Consider the following 22,640-nt stretch of genomic DNA (forward strand, 5'->3'; position numbering starts at 1 on the left):
GAACTGGGGAATTGTTAAGGGGGCAGCAAACAGTCTGCTGGAGGAAATCAGGACTGATGCAGGGTTTCGACCTGAAACATCGCCAATTGTTTTCCTCCCACAGATGCTGCTCGACCCACTGAGTTCTTAGAGCAGATTGTTTGTGCTCCAAATGCCAGCATCTGTAGTCTCTTGTGTGTTCGAATTGTTAATGAGTAAGTGACAGAGAATAGGTTACAGGGAAATAAATAAAGGGTTGGGATTGATAAAGTTGCTCTAAGAGCTGTAATAGTCATGATGGGCCGAATGGCTTGTTCCTATCCCATTGGGAACTATGAGATATAGACCTCCTCCATGCTGTCTGATTCTGTAAAATCTCTCAATGACTTTGTTCTGTGGGAAGTTCTTCTGTGTAACGTGGGACAGTGATATGACTGAATCTGCCACGTATATCCATGTTGCCTTAATCTGGCTGTTGTCCGCCTGCGATGGAATTATTGAGCCATGTTTGTGCAGGCAACTCTACCTGAATGAAGTGAACGTTAAAATTTCCCACCTCCAGCAAACCATGCTACTAAAAGAAGAAAGTTTGTCACTTAAATGAATGTTTTACTTTAGCAAGAATTGAACTTTGACAAGGATTAGTTGAAAGTTAAATGCGAGGTTGTCCATGGATGGAGATAGAGGGACGGTGAGCTGGTGGTTGAAGTCAGAGAACAGCAAGAGCTCCACCTATGGAGCAAGCCCGGAACCACAGGCCACCACGACTGTTTCAAAAAGAGGGGTTGCATTGCCCCCTTTGGAGGAAATCAGAACAGCAGACACTGCTGTGGTCTTGCACAGACTTTTGTGGGTTTGTGTTCATATACGGGGTGTGAGAGCCATCAAAGGCAGCATTTATTGCCCATACCCACAGACCTGTAGAGTCATGGAGTCATACAACATGGAAACAGGCCCTTCAGCCCAATGTCCATGCCAACCAAGATGTCTATCAGAGCTAATCCCATTCGCCTGCATTTGGCCCTTATCCCTCTAAACCTTCTCTACCTGTCCAAATGTTTTTTAAGCTTTGTAATTGTTCCTACCTCTACAGCTGAGCTCCCTTCTTCAACTGCTGTAATCCTTGTGGTGAAGGCAGTTCAGTGGTACTGTTGAGCAGGGCTGGGGTGAGGGGTTAGACCCAGTGACAATGAAGGAACGGTGATATATTTCCACGTTAGGCTTGTGCACCACTTGCAGAAGGTCTTGTAGGTACTGGAGTTCCCTGTTGAAGAAGCCACAGGAAGTTTGCTGCGGTGCAATTTGTAGATGGTCCACACTGCAGCCACTGTGCGAGTGAATGTTTCGGGTAGTGAATGTGGTGCCAGTCAAGTGGGCTGCTTTATCCTGGATGGTGTCAAGGTCCTTGAGCTGCACTCATCCAGGCAAGTGGAGAGTGTTCTATCACACTCCTGACAGGTACCTTGTAGATGGTGGAAAGGTCATGAGAGGTGAGTCACTCACAGTGGGACACCTGGCTCTTCTAGCCACAGTGTTTATGTGGCGGTTCCAGTTGAGCTTCTGGTTGATGGTGACCCCAAGAATATTTATGGTGGGGGACTCAGTGATGTTAATGCCATTGAATGTCAAGGGTAGCTGACTCTCTCTTGTTGGAGATGGTCATTAGATGTCTGGCACTTCCTGCTACTGATCAGCCCGTGCCTGAACGTTGTCCTGGTCTTGCTGAACACAGGCACAGGCTGCGTCATTTGCTGAGGAGCTGTGAATGGAATTGAACACTGTGCAACCGTCAGCCAACATTCCCACCTACAACTGTGACACAAGGATCACTGGTGCCAGCTACACACCACCAGCTCCCAAACTGCTTCACAAAATACTTCTGAAATGTGGTCACTCTTGGAAGGGAGATCCCACAGACAGCAACACTATTAAAAGCTTTAGTTCTCTAAATTCAGATTAAAATGATGGCCAGAACAGGACTTCTGCCTGTTCTTCAAATACCACCGATGGATTATAAACAAAATGTCTTGTAGCGGGACATTCCATCCACTCTTTTTGAGCATTGCTTCTCAGCCCGATGAATTTTTACTTTAAACTTATATTTGAAATAGGATGTTTTAATAATTGTTACCGGGTGTAAGGTGGGAAAAAAAATGACATATGTTTGTGATTAGGTTGTACAGGGCATCACATTGACCTTCACAATCCGCCTCATTATAAAATCAGCCTGCTTTCAGCCTATTGATTGAGGTCAAAGTGAAAGTGAATCCCAGAATAGAAGCGTCTTTGGAGCTGCCCAGTCACTGGGCTTTACAAAAATTAAGTAAATAAAAATCTATATTGATCAGGAATGCAGCATTGTAACACTGAACAGTGAGTCCCATGACATATTCAGAGTCCTGAGCTGTGCATAAATCGGGGTGCAGCTCCCCAAGTGGTGGGATAGAGAAGTACAGCTGGCACTTGCTCTGGGATGGAAAGAGGAGACAGGCAGAGGGGAGGGAGAGGGCAGCGTGTGTCGAGTCGAGAAGCCAGCAATTATAGTCTTTAATTATGTGCTGAAACTTTTTTTGGGCCTTGAGCACAGGGAAGATAATCCTGTTAAACCAGTCAATGGCCCTTCAATGTCACAAAAAAGCTGGCACGACAAGGCAGCTGGAGAAATGGACAAGTGTGGAGTGAGGATGGTACAGGAACACGTGAAGTTAATGTATTAGGCAGCAGAGCAGAGCTTTCTGTGTGCTGCACTAAGCTGGGAAGATAAGCGGTAAGTGGGCAAAACACTTTGGTCCACTGCCGATTGGTGCTACTTTCAGTCGTGGGCTGTTGGGTGGCCAGGGTCCTCAACAGTCAATGACAGCACATGGCAGCAGGAATTTAGGTGACTGGTTGTTGGACTCTTATTGACAGCGAAGGGCCAGTGATGGTGTCTGCCTTGCCCGTGGACAAGTGAAGACCTTTTGGCCAACTGAGCGTACTGTTGTTTCCTAGTGGGTAACTGGCAAGCACCGAGTGAGACATGAATGCTCAATTTCCCATGTGCTCCCTATTCACTCCCCTTCTTCTGACTGTTCCCATGAGTAAAACTGGCTTCTGAGAAATGTATGCACTGCTACAACACCTGATGATACATACACGACAGCAATATAATACTGGAGACTTCTGTCTTTTACAGATAATGTTCTGATGGATTATTTGTCCAGACCCATTGTGTCACGATCATGATATGCATTTTCCACAGTATTGCTAACACAAAGAGCTTATATTTTGGCAGCACTTTTAATTTAATAAGATGTCTGAAAGTCCCAAAGTTTGACAGCTAGTTGATTAAAGAAATAGTGTTTAAATGTGAGGCTGGACCGGTCCCATTGCCCAGAATCGTTGGTGGTTGGTGGAGGCTTGGATTTGGAGATCAGACTGTTGTAGGTCAGGTGTCGTTGGTAGATTAGTGGGTGAGGCAAGGTCATGAGTTCAGGTTGGGTGATGAGCTGCTTGGTGGGTTGTGGGGCAGGGGCAGGATAAGCCAGCCTTAAGGGGGACCAATCTGAGTCAATATAACCTGCAGGCAGGGGCTTCTGAATGAGTGGCCCTTGGTGGGTGTGGGCCACACATGGTCCAACTTGCGTGTGGGTAAACAGGTTCCTTAAACAGGTTACGTAACTAGTTTAGTACTCTCAGCCCTCTTGGTGGCTATAACTGGTAATTGAATCTAGCTGTGTTGTTGTCTCTGAGTCTGAAGATTGTGGGATTAAATCCCACCTGATATTTGGAGCATTTAATCCAAGAGAACATTTCGTGTGGTGGTACTAGAGTGCAGCAATGTCAACAGTGCTGCCTTTTGATGAACTGTCATAGAGTCATAGAGAGTTACAGCACAGAAACAGGCCCTCCTGCTCAATGAGTCCACGCTGGCCATTAACCACCAATGATTGATGAACTCTAGACTCAACTTCCCTATTCAGCTGAAGGTAGCTGACCCATTTGACAAAGACCAGGGGATTTCTTTTCTCACCACACATTGCTACTGCGCATTATCTGTTCACTGTCTTGTTGCCAGTGTGGGCAAGTTGGTTGCCATGTGGCTACTAACTTAATGGCTAGAAACAGGTTTCTGAGATTCTGAAAGACGTCCTACAAATGCAAATTCTTTCTTCACAAACAAAGTCACTGTGGTGATGGTTATTGTGAACAGGGTTTATTTACATAGAATATAGAACAGAACAGCACAGGAGCAGACCCTTCAGCCCACCACGTGCTGAATACGAGGCTGAATTAAACTAAATCTCTTCTGCCTGTACATGATCCATGTCCCTCCATTCCCTGCATATTCATGTGTCTATCTAACGGCCCCTTAAACACCTCTATCGTATCTGCTTCCACCACCACCCCTGGCAGCTCATTCCAGGCACCCACCACTCACTGTGTAAAAAACTTGCTCCACACATCTCCCTTAAACTTTCCCCTTCTCATGTCATACGCATGTCCTCTACTATTTGACATTTGGACTCTTGGAAAAAGATTCTGACTGTCTACTCGATCTATAATTTTGTAAACTTCTCTCAGGTCTCCCCTCAGCCTCTGACGCTCCAAAGAAAACAATCCAAGTTGGGGCATTCATACCCCTAGGGCAGTCAGCTTCAGACCTACTTCAGGACTGCAGCACTTAATATGAATGATACTTCTGTACAGCTCTGAGGGAATGTTGTTCCTGATTTACAAGGAGGCCATTCAGCCTATTGTGTCCAAGTCAGCTCCCAGCAGAACATCTCAGAAGTCCACTTCTCATTTCCCCAGTGACCCTGCAATGTGCCTACCAGCTCCCCTTTGATTCTTTTGCCACCCGCCTGCACCATTTACAGCAACCAATTAACCTGCCAACCCACACACCTCTGGGATGTGGGAGGAAACTGGAGTGCCCCGGGGAAACCCACACAGCCACATGAAGAACGTCCAAACTCTACACAAACAGCATTTGAGGTTGGGATCGAACCTGGGACATTGGAGTTGTGAGGCACGAAAAGGTACTATCTAAATGGAGATCATTTCTGTTTTTATTGCATACCTACTGATGTTCCTTAAATCAGACATCTTCTGCCATATTACCAAGTGTACCACAAGGGAGGGATGACTTTAATCTTTACCCAGGCAGTATCTTCTCATCTCAACTGCATTTTTAACATCAATCAACCATTTGCCCTTTGGATAGTGGGCATTATGAGTGGACTGCACTCTTAAAAGTCTTATCATATGACATATGCATTAACAGTAAAGTATCCCAATGCACTTCACTGGGACTTTATTGATCAAACTGCAGTAGGAAATGTTCGGACAGGTGGCAAAGTGGGAGGTTTTATGGAGTATGTTAACAGGAGTCTAGGAACAGGGCTCCAGAATTTAAGGTATAGGCAGCAGAAGACAGAATTGGCACCCTTCACACTTCCAGATTGGGAAGTGATGGGGCACCAAGTGTTAACCTCGTTGTGTGAGTGGTATTGGAATAATTAACAGCTTAATTTAATGTTTACTTGTAAGCATTTTCCGGGGTAAGAGTGAAAGGGTATTGTTGTATGGAAACATTTCCTTTATACACAGACTTACAGGCCAGCCAACTTACTGTTAACCTCCTTGAAACCAGCTAAAGGGAGAATTGAACCAGGCATTCCCTGGCCTGCAGTGTTTGGTAGCACTGGGACAGTAAGTGAATTGGGGTTTGACCTCCTTCACTGTGAGTTTCACTGTGTAGCTGATCCAAAGTGCCTACCATCTCCAGTGGGTGATGGTTTCTACAGCTACACATAATGCTGGCAGCTAATGAGAGTAATAAAAACTTCTGTTTGGTTTTTCCAAATGCCATGCCTTGATTGAGTTGCCCCTATTTTCACAAGCAGGTGAAATAAAATGCTTGATCACCACATAATTTATGGCAACAAGTTATTGCTGTACAGTATAAACAACTTCACAACTGAACGTTTCTCATTTCAGTCACCTGATTTCAATGCTGAGGGCTCCCAGATAAAGTGCAACCTGCACTAAATACTTCGTAAAGCCCCCTCAAATATTCCCAGGGCAGGGACAGAGGGTTAGATGCAGCGTAAAGCTCCCTCTGCACCATCCCACCACACACTCCCAGGGCAGGGACAGGTTAGGTAAAGCTGGTGGGCACACACCCAGAAAGTCAGGAGCTCCAAATATCAGACTCTATGTAATCAGAAGAAGCTTTGAGAATAGGTCAATTGACCCTGAATCATACAACCTTCCCACTCTTCCACGCTGCTGTGTGGAAGGAGTGGAACTGATTGAAGTTTGTAGAGACCTCCTGGGAGCTGCAATTACCAAAGTACTCGAGAGTGTCCGTGACAACTGAGAGTGAGAATAGGCGACTGGAGCCTGGCTGTCTCTGTGTACCAACCTCACACTCTGACACATTAAAGCCCCTCAATGTTGGTGTAATCTGCTCAAGAGGCCCCTAATCCGAATGGTAAACGACTGTGAAGCACTCCATCCATGCAATGACATCGAGCTTCAGAGAGCACTTCAAGTGGGATTGCATTCCTTCACCTCTGCATGCTTCTGAACTCCGGAGACCGTTGGCTGTTGTTGGTCGGCCACCCTGAGGTCTCAGGGTGAGGCACCTCCTGCTTCCTCTCATCTCTCCTCCGGGGTACTTGGGTCCTTCACCACCAATGCGTCCGCTTGGCAGAGAATGCCAGCAGGCACTTTGATCCTGTGAATCCAGTCCTGATCTGTGCCAAGCACTGGAGACAGCATCAAAAAAGTCAAAGTCAAAGCTGAGTTTATTGTGATATGTACAGGTGCAATGAAAAACCTACTTGCAGTAGCATCACAGCAACATAGCATCAGATAACCAGCATTCACAAGAAAAACATAAATTAAACAAGAAAGAACACAAGTAGAACAAAAGAAAAGTCAATTTTAGTGCAAAGTGATCAAAGTGGCCATAGTGTTGCTATACTGAAGCAGTGATTAGGGTTGTGCAGGTTGGTTCAAGAACTGAATGGGTGAAGAAAGTAGCTGTTCCTGAACCTGGTGGTGTGGGACTTCAGGCTTCTGTACCTCCTGCTAATGGTAGCTGCGAGAAGGTGGCATGGCTCGGATGGTGGGGATCATTGATGATAGATGTTGCCTTCTTGAGGCAGCACCTCCTGTAGATACCACCAGTGGTGGGGAGGGATGTGCCTGTGATGTATTGGGCTGAGTCTACTACTCTCTGCAGCTTCTTACGTTCTTGCACCAAACACCTACCCGCTGATGCAAATTTTTGCTGACGGTCTGGTTCCATTCTCAGCAGAGGACAAATCTAACACCCATCAAGAGGGGAAATTGACAGTGAGCACACTCCCAATCAAACACAGCACAGTATACATCAGCATGGCTCTCTCTTTTAAAGGTCCACTGCAGGACATGATTCTTGTGAAGACGATGCCTGACAGCGTTCAGAATGGAGTAGTGAGTAATAAACATTGTCCAACAGGCAACAGGGAACGCTGCCAACAGGTACAGTCCAGGCTGCAGGAGGACGTGCTGAGGGATGCACTGAAGCTCAGTGCAGCCAACGTTAAAGCTCTGTGGGGAAGGACCTTCTGCTACCAGACATAGAGGGGCAGAGTGAGTGGGGAAGCCCCTTGAACTTTGTCATTGGGTGTCACATAAGTGGCATATTTAAAAAAAATATGTTAACACTACTGAATGTAAAGACCATGAATGTAAAAGTTTTGCACTGTCTTCTTTTGCATATATTTTTTATTATGAATAAAGTTTATTTTTGAAATATATAAAAAATTACCTCAGGGGATACAACCAGAGAGCTGCTTCACCTCTCTGCGCTAGTTACTGGGTCCAAGGCCATTAACTCATTCTTGACCGACTAAGAATGACGCTTAGGATGGAGTTTGCTCTCACTAACAGAAGCAAGGTGCATGGCTTGTGTTGGAAATGGGGATTCAAACAGCTGTCCTGTGAGTCTGAAGGACAAGTTTTAATCCAAATTTAAACTTCTTCTAAGAATATTTTATTGAAACATCAAGAAAACTTAAAATGTTGTTGTCTGGGTACAGGATGCATTACGACTTCATCTTCTATGGCAGACAGGACTGTAAAATGCCATGCAACAAAACATTTACTGTACCATGAATGAGCACCTCCAACAACAGAGGGATGATCTGCAAACTTTGACAGGCAGCACCCTTGGAAAGCCTCTGACATTAACACGGGCTTTTGTAGGAACTCCCAGCGCAAGCCCAGTGGGGATGAGGGAGACTAGAACGGGGGCATGAGGGTGCCCACCACCTCACGGGCAATAGAGTCTAGAACCCTCCCTTTCCCCTCCCTGTCCTCCTTCAAGCAGACACAGTGAGTGGACCACATGTCCCCTGTACTTGGCCCCACCTCCTTCATGATCCCACCTGCAAGAACAATGAGGGGGGGGCAGTTGGGGAGTCCTCCCTGGGCTCCTCCAGGCAATCTGGGCTTGTAGAGGGAGCTTTACTCTGTGTGACACCAATACTGTCCCTGCCCTTATTGTTTCAATTACCTTTATTACAAAATACTACAAAACTACAACAAACGCAGAGACAATAATAGTAGTTAACACAGTCGCTAACATGAACTAAACTAAATTAAAATATTCCCATCGCTATCAAGGATGGCGCTTATCCCCTGCAGTGCCCAACGGTCCTGGAACGCCTCCATGGTACCCAATGACAACGCATATTCCATCTCCACAGCTACCCGGACACGGACATAACCCCGGGACATCTCGAGGCAGTCCGCCCGGGCAGCACCTTCCGCTACCTGCTTCCAGGACCCACGGATAGCTATCTTAGCCAGCCCCAGGAGCAAACTTACTAAGACATCCTCAGCCCTCCTTGCCCTCCTCCTTACTGGATGACCATAAATAAATTGGGTGGGGCTAAAATGCAACCAGAAGGCGAGGAGCAGCCCCCGCAGATATGTAAGAAGGGGCTGCAACCTCGCACACTCCATGTATATATGGTACACTGTCTCCTCTAGCCCACAGAAGTGACTGTCGACTGTCCCTGCCCTGGGAGTGTGTGATGGAACAATGTCGAGGGAGCTTTACTCTGTATCTGACCTGTGCTGTCCTTGCCCTGGGAGTGTGTGAGGTTACAGTATAAAGTGGGTTGTACTCTGTATCTAGCCCATGCTGTATGAAGTCTTTTGATTACAAGGATGATCAGATAAGATATCTTTATTAGTCACATGTACATGGAAACACACAATGAAATGCACCTTTTGCGTAGTGTGTTCTGGGGGCAGCCCGCAAGTGCCGCCACGCTTCCGGCACCAACATGGCATGCCCACAACTTCCTAACCTGTACATCTTCGGAATGTGGGAGGAAACCGGAGCACCCAGAGGAAACCCACGTGGACACGGGGAGAAGGTACAAACTCCCTACAGACAGCGGCCGGAATTGAACCCGGGTCGCTGGTACTGTAATAGCGTTACGCTAGCCTCTACATGAGGAAGCATTCTCTTACTCCCTGTGCTTGCCTTGAATGTTCTCAAATTTTCCTTTGTTTGAACTAATTATATTGCAGACATTATTGGAGATAAAAGCAATCGATACAAATAACAGACATTAGGTCCAAATAAAAGAACAGGGAGCACATTATAAGAAGGATTGGCTGTGCAGGGCAATGACCGTTCTCAGCTGCAGGTTCCTGTGCATCAACATGCAACCAGTGACTCTGTGTTGCAGCCGGTGACTCTGTGTTGTGCAAACTGTCAGCTGTTCTGCCTCATGCCAGTGAAAACATTAAGTTATATTCACCTGTTGCAGCTAAGCAAACACACTTAGCTGGCCAAATGACAATTTTTGTTTTCGTGATATTTCTGGGAATGTAAAACAGCCTAGATCTTTCATCATCAGCGGGTTGCTGGCAGCATCTTAAAAGGAAGATATTATTTTTGCAGAAATATGGAGCAATTATGTCGTATATATCATTCATATGAGCAGTTCTTATAATTCCACTTTCCCTCTCTGTTCACATTTCATGTTTTCATTCTCTCTGTTCTTCAATTATCTAATCAATATTGTGATGTTGACATGTTCCCTCTGTCGATCACTAATGCAAGCAGTGCACTCCACAGATTGGAGCCTTCTGTTTAAGAGAGTTTCTGTTTTCTATCCAAAATCCCTTGCATTGGACCATATCATTGGATCTCTCAACAAGTGAGGACATTTTACTCCTGTCCGCCTAAACCCTGCCACTTTACTTTAGATGCCCCCCACTATCAAAAAATACCTCAATCTTCCCCTGATCTCAATGAGCAGCTTGGTGCCGTAGCGGTTAACACTCCTGCCTCACAGCTCTGGGGACCCATGTTTAATCCTGACCTCCGGTGCTGTCTGTGTGGAGTTTGCACATTCTCTTTGTGACCATGTGGGTTTCTTCTGGGTGCTCCGGTTTCCTCCCACATCCCAAGGATAAACTGATCAACTGTAAATTACCCCTTAAAGTAGATAACTTGCAAAAGAATCAAAGTGAAGTTGATGGGCATGTGAGAGAGAATAGGGAGAAGGGCATGGGGCTGACGGGATTGCTTTGCGTGGAGCCAGCAGGTACACGATGGGCTGAATGTCCTCTTTCTGTGTCTTAGTAAAACCCTGGATGAAAACAGAAGTGGCTGGAGGATATACAGAGATTTGGCAGAGCTTGGGTTTTGAGTGTGTGATTCTACATTGTCTATTGTCAGTGTGTAGTGGGAGAAACACAGTTTTCCTGATCTGGGCTTGATAAGATATCTTTATTAGTCACATGTACAAAGAAACACACAGTGAAATGCATCTTTCGTGTAGAGTGTTCTGGGGGCAGCCCGCAAGTGTCGCCATGCTTCCGGCGCCAACATAGCAGGCCCGCATCTTTGGAATGTGAGAGGAAACCGGAGCACCCGGAGGAAACCCACACAGACATGGGGAGAACGTACAAACTTCTTACAGACAGCGGCGGAATTGAACCTGGGTCGCCGGCGCTGTAAAGCTTTACGCTAAACGCTACACTACCATGCCAACTCTCACTCAATGACTGACATTCAATGTAAAGCTAAAGAGCCTGGGGAGGTGGCAATACTGGCAGGGAAGGGCATGGGTACCTTAGAGCTGGCAGAGATGGTAACCACCTTGTGTGTATGGCAGAGGCTATCCCTGCTTGTAAATCTGCCCTCAGCTCCAATCAGCTGAGCTCCAAACAATTGGAGGTGCAAGATCTGTCTGGGAGTACAACATATTTACCACAGCACCAAGGTATGATCAATAATGTCATAGAGTCACAGAGTCCTTCAGCCAACCATCAATCACCCATTTACACCAATCCCATTTTATTCTCCCCAAGTTCCCATCAACTCCCCCCAGATTCTACCACTCACTTATATACCAGGGTCAACTTACAGCGGCCGATTAACTGACCAACTGACACGTCTTTGGGATGTGGGAGGAAACTGCAGCACCCGGGGAAACCCACACAGTCACAAGGAGAATGTGCAAACTCCACACAGACAACACCTGAGGTCAGGATCAAACCCGGGTCACTGGAGCTGTGAGGTAGCAGTTCCACCTGCTGCACCACTGTGCTAGCCCCATGGATCTCTCTAGTTCCATAATCTCTTCAAGCTCTACAGCCCTTGGCATTCCACTGACCCTGGCTTCTTGTACTCATCCCAATTCACTTTCCCACTGAAGTTGACTATGCCCTCAAAGCTGTCTTTTCCCTGAGTTTTGGAATTGCTTCCTTAAACTTCTGATTTAGATTTAGATATCTTTATTAGTCACATGTACATCAAAACGCACAGTGAAATATGTCTTTTGCATAGAGTGTTCTTGGGGCAGCCTGCAAGTGTCGCCATGCTTCTGGCGCCAACATAGCATGCCCACAACTTCCTAACCCGTATGTCTTTGGAATGTGGGAGGAAACCGGAACACCTGGAGGAAAACCACGCAGTCACGGGGAGAACGTATCAACTCCTTACAGACAGCAGTGGGAATTGAACCCTGGTCACTAGCGCTGTAATAACATTACACTAATGGCTACACTACTGTGTCTGAAACTAGGTAATGTCTGAAACTTTTGAACCCCTCACTAATGTGGATCCCTACACTATCCAGCAGGGTTATCAGATATCAATTGGAAGTGGGAACCCTGTTTGATTTCAGCTCCACCCTTGTCACCTCATCTAGCTCCATCAATTGAAAGGATCACCCACAGCAGCCCCTACCAGTATGGCCAAGGTTGACATGTTGTCTTTTCGAAATGGCTGGCTAAAAGGAAGGTGGAAGGAGATTCAAAAGGGCATTGGCACTACTGGACAAGATGTGGTGAGACCGCACTTGGAGTGTTGTGTGCAGTTCCGGTTTGCCCAGCTGTAGAAAAGATGTCATTAAGCTGGAAAGAGTGCAGAAAAGAATCACGAGGATGTTGCAAGGACTGGAGGGCTTGAGTTAAGGAGAGGCTGGATGGACTGGGACTGTTTTCCCTGGAGTGTAGGAGGCTGAGGGGTGACCTTATAAAGGTTTATAAAATCATGAGGGGTGTGGATAAGGTGGATGGCCACAGTCATTTTCCCTGGACAGGAGAGTCTAAAACTAGAGGGCATAGGTTTAAGGTGAGAGGGAAAGGGGAAGACTTAAAGGGGACCAGAGAGGCAAGTTTTCACACAGTGAGTGGTGGGTATATGGAACAAGCTGCCAGGTGAAGTGGTAGAGATGGGTACAATTACAACATATAAAAGCTATTTAGATAGGTAGTTCTGATGGAGGGTTTTGACCCAAAATATCGACAATTTCTTTCCCCCACAGATGCTGCTTGACCTGCTGAGTTCCCCCAAAAGATGGTTTGTTGCTTTAGACAGGTACATGGACAGGAAAGGTTTAGAGGGACATGGGCCAAATTGAGACAAATGGAACTAGTTCAGGTAGGCACTGTGGTCGGGATGGATGGGTTCAACTGAAGGGCCTGTTTCCATGCTGTATAACTCTATGACTCCATGTCTCTCCTCTGGAAAATGGAGATGTTGGCAGTGCTGTGGACAAGGAGAAGGGATGTTGAATTACATAGCTCTTTCAGAAAGGCTTCTGAATGGGCTGAAAGGTGTCCTTCTGTGCTGTGAGAGTTTGTACTGTGTGAGGAACTCAGTGAGTCAGGTAGCATCTGTGGAGGGAAATGGACAGTCGATGTTCCAGGTCGAGACCCTTTGTCTGGACCTGACGAAGGGTCTTGACCCGAAACGTTGACTGTCCATTTCTCTCCATAGATGCTGCCCGACCCGCTGAGTTCCTCCAGCTTTTCGTGCGTTGCTCCAGTTTCCAGCATCTGAAGTCTCTTGTGTCTCCTTTGTATGCTGTGATCTCACCTGTCACTGAGCTCTGGGAGATGTGGCAATCTCAGTACAATCCAAGGGGTATTATCCAAGGGGTATCACTGGGCAGCAAGGTGCCCAGTGACTGCGATACATATCTACTGGCTGCAGCTCAGTGCGGCGGACCTGAACACTCTCATCTCACACTCATGAGTACAGAGGAAGCTCAATGTTACCTGAAATAGCTGGTTATCCATTTTAGCCCCAGTGCTTGACCTCCTTCTCTCACCCACACCTCTCCGCGCCAACAACCACCTAACAACCAGGCCCCCTCCTCCCGCTCCTTACTTATCATGGACAAAATTGGCTGCGAGTGTAATGGTGCTGTGATTAGAGATGATTGATTGTCAGCCATGTTTCATTAATGAGATGTTTTTAAATATTGTCACTTTCCCTCCCCTCCCCCGCCTGTTGCTAAGCTTCGAGCGACGGAAGAAATTCCACACTTGCTTACCTAACAATGGCACAGATTATGCAGCAGCTTCTTAAACAGATTAGCAAGGGTCGATTAAACAGATTAAGGGGAGGGGTGTGGGGAGGAGGGGGGTGGTAGAGAGTGTAGATCAGCAGCAGCATATTTTCTTTTTATTAAACTGGGTTTGCCGTCTCCATGGTGATGCGGCTAATAACACATGTTGGGCGAGCGGGGACTGTGTGAGGCTTCATTTTCCCCTGTCTGTCTCCTGTAATTTAAATCGGGCTGACATTCAGCTGAGTGGGGGAAGGGCAGATCGCGCAGAGCTGGGAACCCAGGGCACTGCCGCACGACACTTCACGGAGGACACGGAGCGGGTGGGATGGGGGTGGGAGAGGCACACACTGCATCCAGTGCACAAGCACGGGGGTGGGTGGGGTGACACCCTCTCCGGTTCCATGGGAATGGTAGGATTCCGACTGGATGGGAGTTGGGGGGAGTCCTTTCCATAACAGTGTACTGTACATGCAGTGTGCTGATAGTGATACACACGGACTGTACAGTGCGAGAGAGTGGGTGATCCCCTTACCCAGAGTGCTGGTACATATACAGGGTCTAACACTGATACACATGGACCGTACAGTGCCAGAGAGTAGGATGTATCCCTCACCCAGAGTATTTTACAGGGTCTAACACCGATACACACAGACCATATGGTGCCAGAAAGTTGGATGGACCCCTTACATAGTGTACTTTACATACAGGATCTAACACCGATACACACAGACCGTACAGTGCCAGAGAGTGGATGGATCCCCTTACCCATGTTCTTTACATATAGGGTCTAACATGGTACGCATAGACCGTACAGTGCCAGAGAGTGGATGGATCCCTCACCCAGAGTACTGTATATGTACAGGGTTTAACACCGATACACACGGACCATACAGTGGTTGAGAGTAGATGGATCCCTCACCCTGCGTACTGTGTATGTACAGGGTGGTCTAACACTGATGAACACACGGGTTGTATAGTGCCAGATAGGAGAGAAGCTTCCTTCGATGCAGCCTGTACTGTGGATGAAGAGGAACAGGCAGGGAGACACAGGCAGGTCTGTCGCTGCTGACAGGAGTGAATCGTTCTTGTTCCCCACTGACTACAGGACACTAAGACGTGAACTGCATCTTAGAACATGCTCACTTTTCCTATACCTTATCTACATCGAGATATGTATTATTTGTGCTATGTCTAACTCATACATTTGATTAAAAAGCTGTGGAATAAAATGAGTAATAGATGCTGCGAGTGGGGATCTAGAGAGAAGCACAATGTCTCTGCAATCAGTGGCAAAGTAATAATTATGTCTAGGAAAATATTGATTTTCCCGTAACAACTTAACATCAATGACTGAGTCAGTTATGGAAATCAACTACTTGCAATCTAAAATCAAAAGCCACGTTCCACCTCTTTAATTAGAAAGGAAATGAAGCAATTTAATACTGGTGGCAAGGATGTTAAAACTAAACTGGAGGCAGCCTTTCCCCAGTAGCATGTACACCATCCTAGAAACTTGAGTCCAGAGTTGAGCCACTAACCTGTGCTGTGATGTGTAGTCCAGTGCCTCATGTTTGGGAATGTGCCTACCCTGGAAAGAAGTGTGGTGGCAGCTCTTCCTGGAAAATTGATCGGCACTTTCTGGCGTGAGTCACTGATGCACTTCCGACAGGGTTCCCGTGCCAGTTTAACAACCCCTCACCATTTCCCCTTTTGTTGGAGGATTTTTGGACGGAAGTTAGTGGAGGGGACATATTTACAAGGTAAGGGGCAGGCATTTGTAACAGAGGTGCAGAGGGTGAATCTTTCGAACTCTCTACCCTGGAAAGTTGATCAGTTGGGGTGTTTAAAGAGGAAGTAGATCAAGGCTGGGAAGATCAGGGATTGAGGGCCGTGGGGAACTGGCATCAGTGGAGATGAGGCCTGGGGCAGATCAGCCATGATCATATTGAATGGCGGGATAGGTTTGAGGGGCCGAGTGGCCTACTCCTGCCCTCTTTTCTTGTGTTAATCTGGGAGTGACCATTGCTGGACACCCTGCAGAGCTGGACTGAGCTCCACTCACTGTTCCCCACAAACCCCCCGCACCCAATCAGACCATTCCGTAACACCCCTAAAGATCCCTGATGGCGCTGCCAATCTCCACAGCCCTCACCTTCACTGGTCACATACCTGATCACTGAAGCCCCATTCCCCACCCCCTCCCAACCCTGGCTTCTTACCTGGTCCCAGTTGGTCCCATGCCCACCAGTCACCCCTCTTTCCCTGAACATCCCCACATCAGTTCCATTCCGGCTAATTCAGTGATGGACCCTTGAGCTAAGCAATGGTAGACTTTACTGCCACTCAGCAATCCAGTGAGGGTGATTCCATTGTCAGCGGGCTTTACTACCACAGCGATTGTGGAATCTTTTGGATTCATAGAGTAATACAGCACGGAAACAGGCCCTTCAGCCCAACTTGTCCATGCCGACCAAGGTATCCACCTAAACTGGTTTCATTTGCCTGCATCCCTCTAAACCTTTCTTATCCATGTACTTATCCAAATATCTTTCAAATGTTGTTATGTTGTTATTGTAACTACTTTCTCTGGCAGCTAGTTCCATATATACTGTATGCCACCTTCTGCATGAAGAAGTTGCCCCTCAGGTCCCTTTTAAATCTTTCCCCTCTCACCTTAAACCTATGCCCTCCAGTTTTTGGTTCTCTTTCCCTGGGAAATACATCTCTATAAGCTCACCCCTCAGTCTCCTACATTCCAAGGAATAAAGTCCTAACCTGCCCACCCTCCCCTTGTAACTCAGGCCCTTGAGTCCTGGAAACATTCTCGTTCATCTTCTCTGCACTCTTTACAGCTTAATGATGTCTTTCCTACAACAGGGTGACCAAAACTGTACACAGTACTCCAAGTGCGGCCACACCAATGACCAGTACAACTGTAACATAACGTCCCAACTCCTATACTTAATACCCTGACTGATAAGGCCAGCATGCCAAACGTCTTCCTCACCACCCTGACTACCTGTGACGCCACTTTCAGTGAGCTATGTACTTGTAATCCTATGTCCCTCTGTTCTACAACACTCCCCGGGCCCTGCCATTCACTGTATGAGTCCTACCCTTTGGTAAAGAAACTTTCTCAGCAATGATTTTGTCAACGTGCTTGAAGGTAACAGACGTGAGATTAGCTGCTGTAGTTGGAGGCCTACCTCATGCTGCTAAACTAATCTCGAGTCTTAACTTAATGCTTGGTTATTGTGCACAGTCCGCCCTCTCATCCCGCAATCATGTGGAGCATATGCTTCCCAAATCTGCTGTTTGCTGCTTTTGACCAGAATAACTCCAGGATAAAACAGTGGGATTGACAGCTGCCATTCTGACGAATTGGGATAGCAACAGAGTACTGGCAGGCAGGTTTGGCAGACGTTAATTGTAGAGGAATACCAGATCTCTGCCTGTGGCAACTCGTCCCGTATGAATGGGATCCCGGGCAGGTACTGCAGTGCTTGAGTGTTGAATGAATGAGTCTCCCTGGTGGTTTTCTTCATTGTAACTTGCAGTTGGGTGAAATTTGTCACGCTGGCTGCCAGACTTTGGATGAGGGCTTGACTCCTTCAGGAAATAAAATATTCCACGATCAGAGAGCCTTGAAAACAAGCAAAGGCTGGCCTGCTGACCTGGGAAACAGTTCAGTATCAGTGGTCAATATTGGCTCATGGACTCCCACTGAATGAAATAAATTATAGCTCACTGATAATCCCGTTTGGAAAGTTCAGTCTACTGTGGACAGCCCAGTGGCACAGCTAGTTGAGCCTCTGCCTCACAACTCCAGCGACCCGGGTTCAATCCTGACCTCCAGTGCCGTCTGTGTGGAGTTTGCATGATCTCCCCGTGACCACATGAGTTTCCCCCGGGTACTCTGGTTTCCTCCCACACCCCAAAGACGAGTGGGTTGATTAATTGGTCGCTGTAAATTCCCACTGGTGTGTACAGTCTGGGGTGAGTTGATGGGAATGAGGGGAAAACTAAATGGGATTAATGCAGTGATCTTGCAGAGTGAGTGGGGTAAAAGTCCTGTATGACTCCATGAACATCCACTGATATTCTCTATTACTAATTCCACTGGATAACTGCAGGATATCATGCACATGTAATGGTATTCTCCGTTACGATATCTGGTTGCAAATGTTCATTTTAACTTATTGATGTGATGTGGCTATGCAAGCATGGATATGCTTTTCTGTTCCTCTAACTCTTCCAATGATGAATTTTGTAGATGTGCGTTGAAGCTCCCCATTACTAAACCTAATTGCTAAATTGCAGATAGAGGTAGATGGGTATTGATACTGTTCTGTTCAGGTTTTGCACCAAGAGATGGTATCAACTGCCTTTGACACACACCTTGCCTGATTTTTCTCTGCAAGAAATCTTGCTCACAGTGGCAGAGACCTGTGGACATTAATGCCAGCTCTCCAGTGTAAATACAGGGCCTTTGTGGGAGCGTGCCTGCAGTACTGTGGGCAGTTCAGCCTCCTTAGCTGGGAAAGGAGGTACTGGCCATAGAGGGCGTGCAGTGAGTGTTCACCAGCCTGGTTTCAGCTCCAGTAGGAGTGTAATATGAGGAGAGATAGATTGGGACTGTTAAGGATGAGAGGAGATCTCTTTTCGACAGGGTGGATTCAGGAAGAATGTTTCCCCTGGCGGAGGAGTCTAGAACTGAGGCTCACAGTCTTCGAATGAGGTCGGCCATTTAGAACTGAGATGGAGAGAAACTGGAATGAACTGCTGGAATTCTTGAAGTGGCCGTGGAGGGTTTAGTCATAGAGTCATAGAGGAATACAGCATGGAAGTAGCCCCATTGGTCCAACTCCGCTGTGCCAACCACGGTGCCCACCAAGCTAGTCCCATTTGCCCATGTTTGGCTCGTATCCCTCCAAACCCCTCCTATCCATGTACTTATCCAAATGTCTTTTAAATGTTGTTATTGTACCTGCCTCAACCACTTCCTCTGGCAGCTCGTTCCACATACGCACCACCCTCTGCATGGTTGCCCCTCAGGTCCCTTTTAAATTTTTCCCCTCTCACCTTAAACCTATGCCCTCTAGTTTTCATTCCCTTTCTCTGGGGAAAAGACTGTGCGTTCACCCTATCTATATCCTTCATAATTTTATACTGGTCTGCTCCATTCAAAGGAACAAAGTCCCAGCCTGCCCAACCTCTCCCTATAACTCAGACCCTCCAGTCCTGCCAGCATCCTCGTAAATCTTCTCAGCACTCTTTCCAGTTTAATGATGTCTTTCCAGGGTGATTAGAACTCTACTCAATGCTCCAAGTGTGGTCTTACCAATATCTTGTACAACTCCATTCGAAATAGAGATCTGGACATTAAAGGAAACAAAAGATAAGGGGTTAGTGCAGGAAAATGGCACTGAAGCAGAGGATCAGCCATGATCAAGCTGAATATTGGAATAGGCTCGAGGGGCTGAAGGTCCTCCTCCTATTTTTAATTCTTAAATGAGGATTGTTGGCACGAATGCAAATAACTTTGGGTTGAGGGGCGAAGATCCATTTGTCCATTCTGCTGTTGGAGTTGCCCTCAGCAGTTTGTGGGTGTGGTGAGTTGGTGATAGGGGAGAGGTCTCCCACCCAGGTTGGGGATAGGGCAAAGGTTGTGCTCTTTTCTCTGGGAGTGGGGGGGGGGGCAAATGTAGAAATGGTCCCTCAATTCCTCTCTGGCCCATTCCCACATCTGCTAGACCAAAAGCAGAGGTAGGAATGGCTCGAGAGGAAGTGAGGGAAGACCCAAAAAGTCAGAAGGTAGAACAGAGAAGTATGGAGGGACACCATCTTGGGAATGGCTCCACGTTCAACTGGTTCTTCTCCTTGGGTCCACAGGCTTTTCGCAGCCAAGTGCAGCGGCTGCATGGAGACCATTGCCCCCACCGAGTTCGTCATGCGGGCCCAGAAGAGTGTCTACCACCTGCACTGCTTCTGCTGCTGCGTGTGTGAGCGTCAGCTGCGCAAGGGAGATGAGTTTGTGCTGAAGGAGGGCCAGCTGCTCTGCAAGAGCGACTACGAGAAGGAACGGGAGCTTCTGAGCTTGGTCAGTCCGGCCGCCTCGGACTCAGGTAATCCACAACCGGCAGTCCGTTCAGCTGGCTGTGCACTTGTCGGGAGTGGGGGTGGCGAGGGATGGGGGGGGGTGGGGGTGAGGGAGGGCATTGGTCATTGAATAGCTGCCTCTTCAAATCAAGTCTAGTCGAGTTTATCGTCATGTGCACAAGTACGGTGAGGTACAGGTACAATGAAAAAGTTGCTTGCAGCAGCATCACCGGCACATAGGTACAGACAGCACACTGAACATAAATTATACATAAATTATACAAGAAAATGAAGGGAAAAAAGGCCATGCAAAGCAAGAGCAACAAACAATCTGCTGGAGGAACTCAACGGGTCGAGCAGCATCTGTGGCGGGGAAAGGAATTGTCGACATTTCAGGTCGAAACCCTGCATCGGGACTGGGAGTGGGGAGGCGAGGTGGCCAGTATAAAGGAGGGAAGGGGAGTGGTGAAGCAGGAGCCTGAGGTGATTGGTGGACTGAGGAGGGGTGGAAGATGACAGGCAGGTGGTGCCAGGTAGGGGAGGGAAAGTGTGGGTGGAGTTGGGACGACGTGACAAGTGAATGATAGATGGAAGCAGACAGAGAGAGAGAGAGAGAAAGAAAAAAAACTGAGAGCAGATGGAGCAAGGTGGGGGAAAGGGAGTGTGAAGGTGGAGTCAAATCAAGACAAACAAGACTTTAGTGCAAAAAAACACAAGATAGTGCAAGAGGTGGTCTGTAGTGTTAGGTCTTGAGGTAGCATAAAGGTTGTGCAGGTCGGTTCAAGAACCTGGTGATTGTAGGAAAGTAGCTGTTCCTGCACCTGGTGGTGTGGGATTTCTGTACCTCCTGCCCGAGGGTAGCAGTGAGAAGATGGCATGACCCGGATGGTGGGGATTCTTGATGACAGATGCTGCCTTCTTGAGGCAGCGCCTACTGTAGATGCTGTCAGTGGTGGGGAGGGAGAGCAAGCCTTACCTATTAATTATTTGCTATCTGGACATCTCTGGCAAGGCCAGCATTTCGGCCCCATCTCCAATTGCCTTTGCTCGGCCATTTCAGCAGTTGACATGTCACATTATTCAAGGGTTTCCGACCCAAAATGCAAATTGCTTCTTTCTCCGCAGATGCTGCCTGACCAGTTGAGTATTTCCAGCATTCTCTGTTTCTATTACAGAAGGAGGCCGTTCAGCCCATCAACTCCACACCAGCTCCCAGCAGAGTAATCCTGTCGTTTACATTGCTCCCTATGATCTATCTTCTTTCATACACCCATCAACTCCTGATTCTGCCTCCAGACATGACACTGGGACAAGTCACAGTGGGATAATTAATCTAGTTGTGTGCTTTTGGAGTTCCCAGGGGAGAGCCATGCAGGGACAGGGAGAGCTTGCAGACTCCACATAGACAGCACTGGAGGTCAGGATCGAACCCGTGCTGCACTGGTGGTTCAGGAATCACCTGTAAGGCAGAGTGAGTAGGCACAGTGGATATTCTCCCCTAAAGGACACCGGTGAACCAGATGATAGCCTTCCCCAGTGTTGTATGATCCATGTTGTAACTACCAAGCAGGCTGCTGCAGGATTTAGGGCACAGAGTGGTGGGAGTAGTGTGGGCGAGATGGGGGAGAAGTGAAGTTGATCGCACAGTGATGTGCGATTCATCTGCTCAACCCTTGCATTCACCTGCAGTCTTCCTCCACCGAGATTGGTTGATCCCAGTCAGTTGGGCTCAGTCAGTTGTCACTGTTGAGGGCTGGTACCAAAGCCTTACTCAGCTGTGAAGGTAGCTCCCCTCTGCCTGCTGAAATGCTGCAAACTGAAGTGAGTTTAAGCCAAGCTGCTTGAGTTTCAAACTCCAATGCAAGGACAAACCCCTGGACTCACAAAGCTGTCTGGAGACAATGACCCCTTTTAGTCTGGAGGATATTGCACATGGTCATATCTATCTGTACTGTAGCCAAACCTGAACGTGGTGTTGTAGGCTTGCAACAGGTTAGTATGGTTTCCCAGTGGGCTGTCTTAGTGGGCAGCACTTTCACCCCTGAGGTAGGTGCTTACAGGTTGAAGAAGCACAAAGCTTTAAGGATATAACTCAGGCTGATCTTCCAGTAGGGAGGCTGCTACATTGCTTGAAGCATCTAAAGTGCTCCAGCTCTGCTGAGGTCCTTCTGCCCTTTCTGTGTGCAATAGTTCCTATGGCAGGGGTGGGGAAGCTTCCCCCAGCCCCTGAGGAATATTCATCTCTCAATCAACATCACCAAAATGATTCATTGTTCAGACATTCAGTGGGTAAATTGGCCAGCCCAGTCCCGGCTACTGCAAAGCTACTGCACTGAAGAAATACTTCCCTGGCTATGAAAACTTCGGGATCTCCGAGGTCACAGAAAATGCTATATAAATCTTTCTTTCTTTCTTTCTTCCTTCCTTCCTTCTTTCCTTCCTTCCTTCCTTCCTTCCTTCCTTCCTTCCTTCCTTCCTTCCTTCCTTCCTTCCTTTCTTTCTCTCTTTCTCTCTTTCTCTCTCCCTCTCTCTCTCCCCCTCTTTTTCTCTCCTTTTTGCTCTCTCTCTTTTTCTCTCTCTGTCCTCTTTCTTCTCTCGCTCCTCTCTCTCTCTTTCTCTCTATCTCTCTCTCAAGGCTTCCAGCAGTCCCTGAAGGGAGGCATCGATCTGTTTTTGGTGACTGTGGCAACGTGCTGC

At 47.4% G+C, this 22,640-nt stretch overlaps 1 protein-coding gene across 3 annotated transcripts in view; it reads left to right on the forward strand.

Annotated features, from left to right (window-relative positions):
• The window catches only part of LOC127568211 (LIM homeobox transcription factor 1-alpha-like), a 260,903-nt gene that overhangs the window by 190,391 nt on the left and 47,872 nt on the right, over positions 1–22,640 (forward strand). For all 3 annotated transcript variants that reach the window (XM_052011693.1, XM_052011691.1, XM_052011692.1), the window contains one exon: positions 19,737–19,969. In XM_052011693.1, coding sequence (XP_051867653.1) covers positions 19,737–19,969 — 233 coding nt within the window. The remainder of the gene's footprint in view (positions 1–19,736; positions 19,970–22,640) is intronic.

The sequence above is a fragment of the Pristis pectinata genome, chromosome 3 (assembly GCF_009764475.1).
Source record: "Pristis pectinata isolate sPriPec2 chromosome 3, sPriPec2.1.pri, whole genome shotgun sequence".
In the NCBI taxonomy this organism is placed as follows: domain Eukaryota; kingdom Metazoa; phylum Chordata; class Chondrichthyes; order Rhinopristiformes; family Pristidae; genus Pristis; species Pristis pectinata.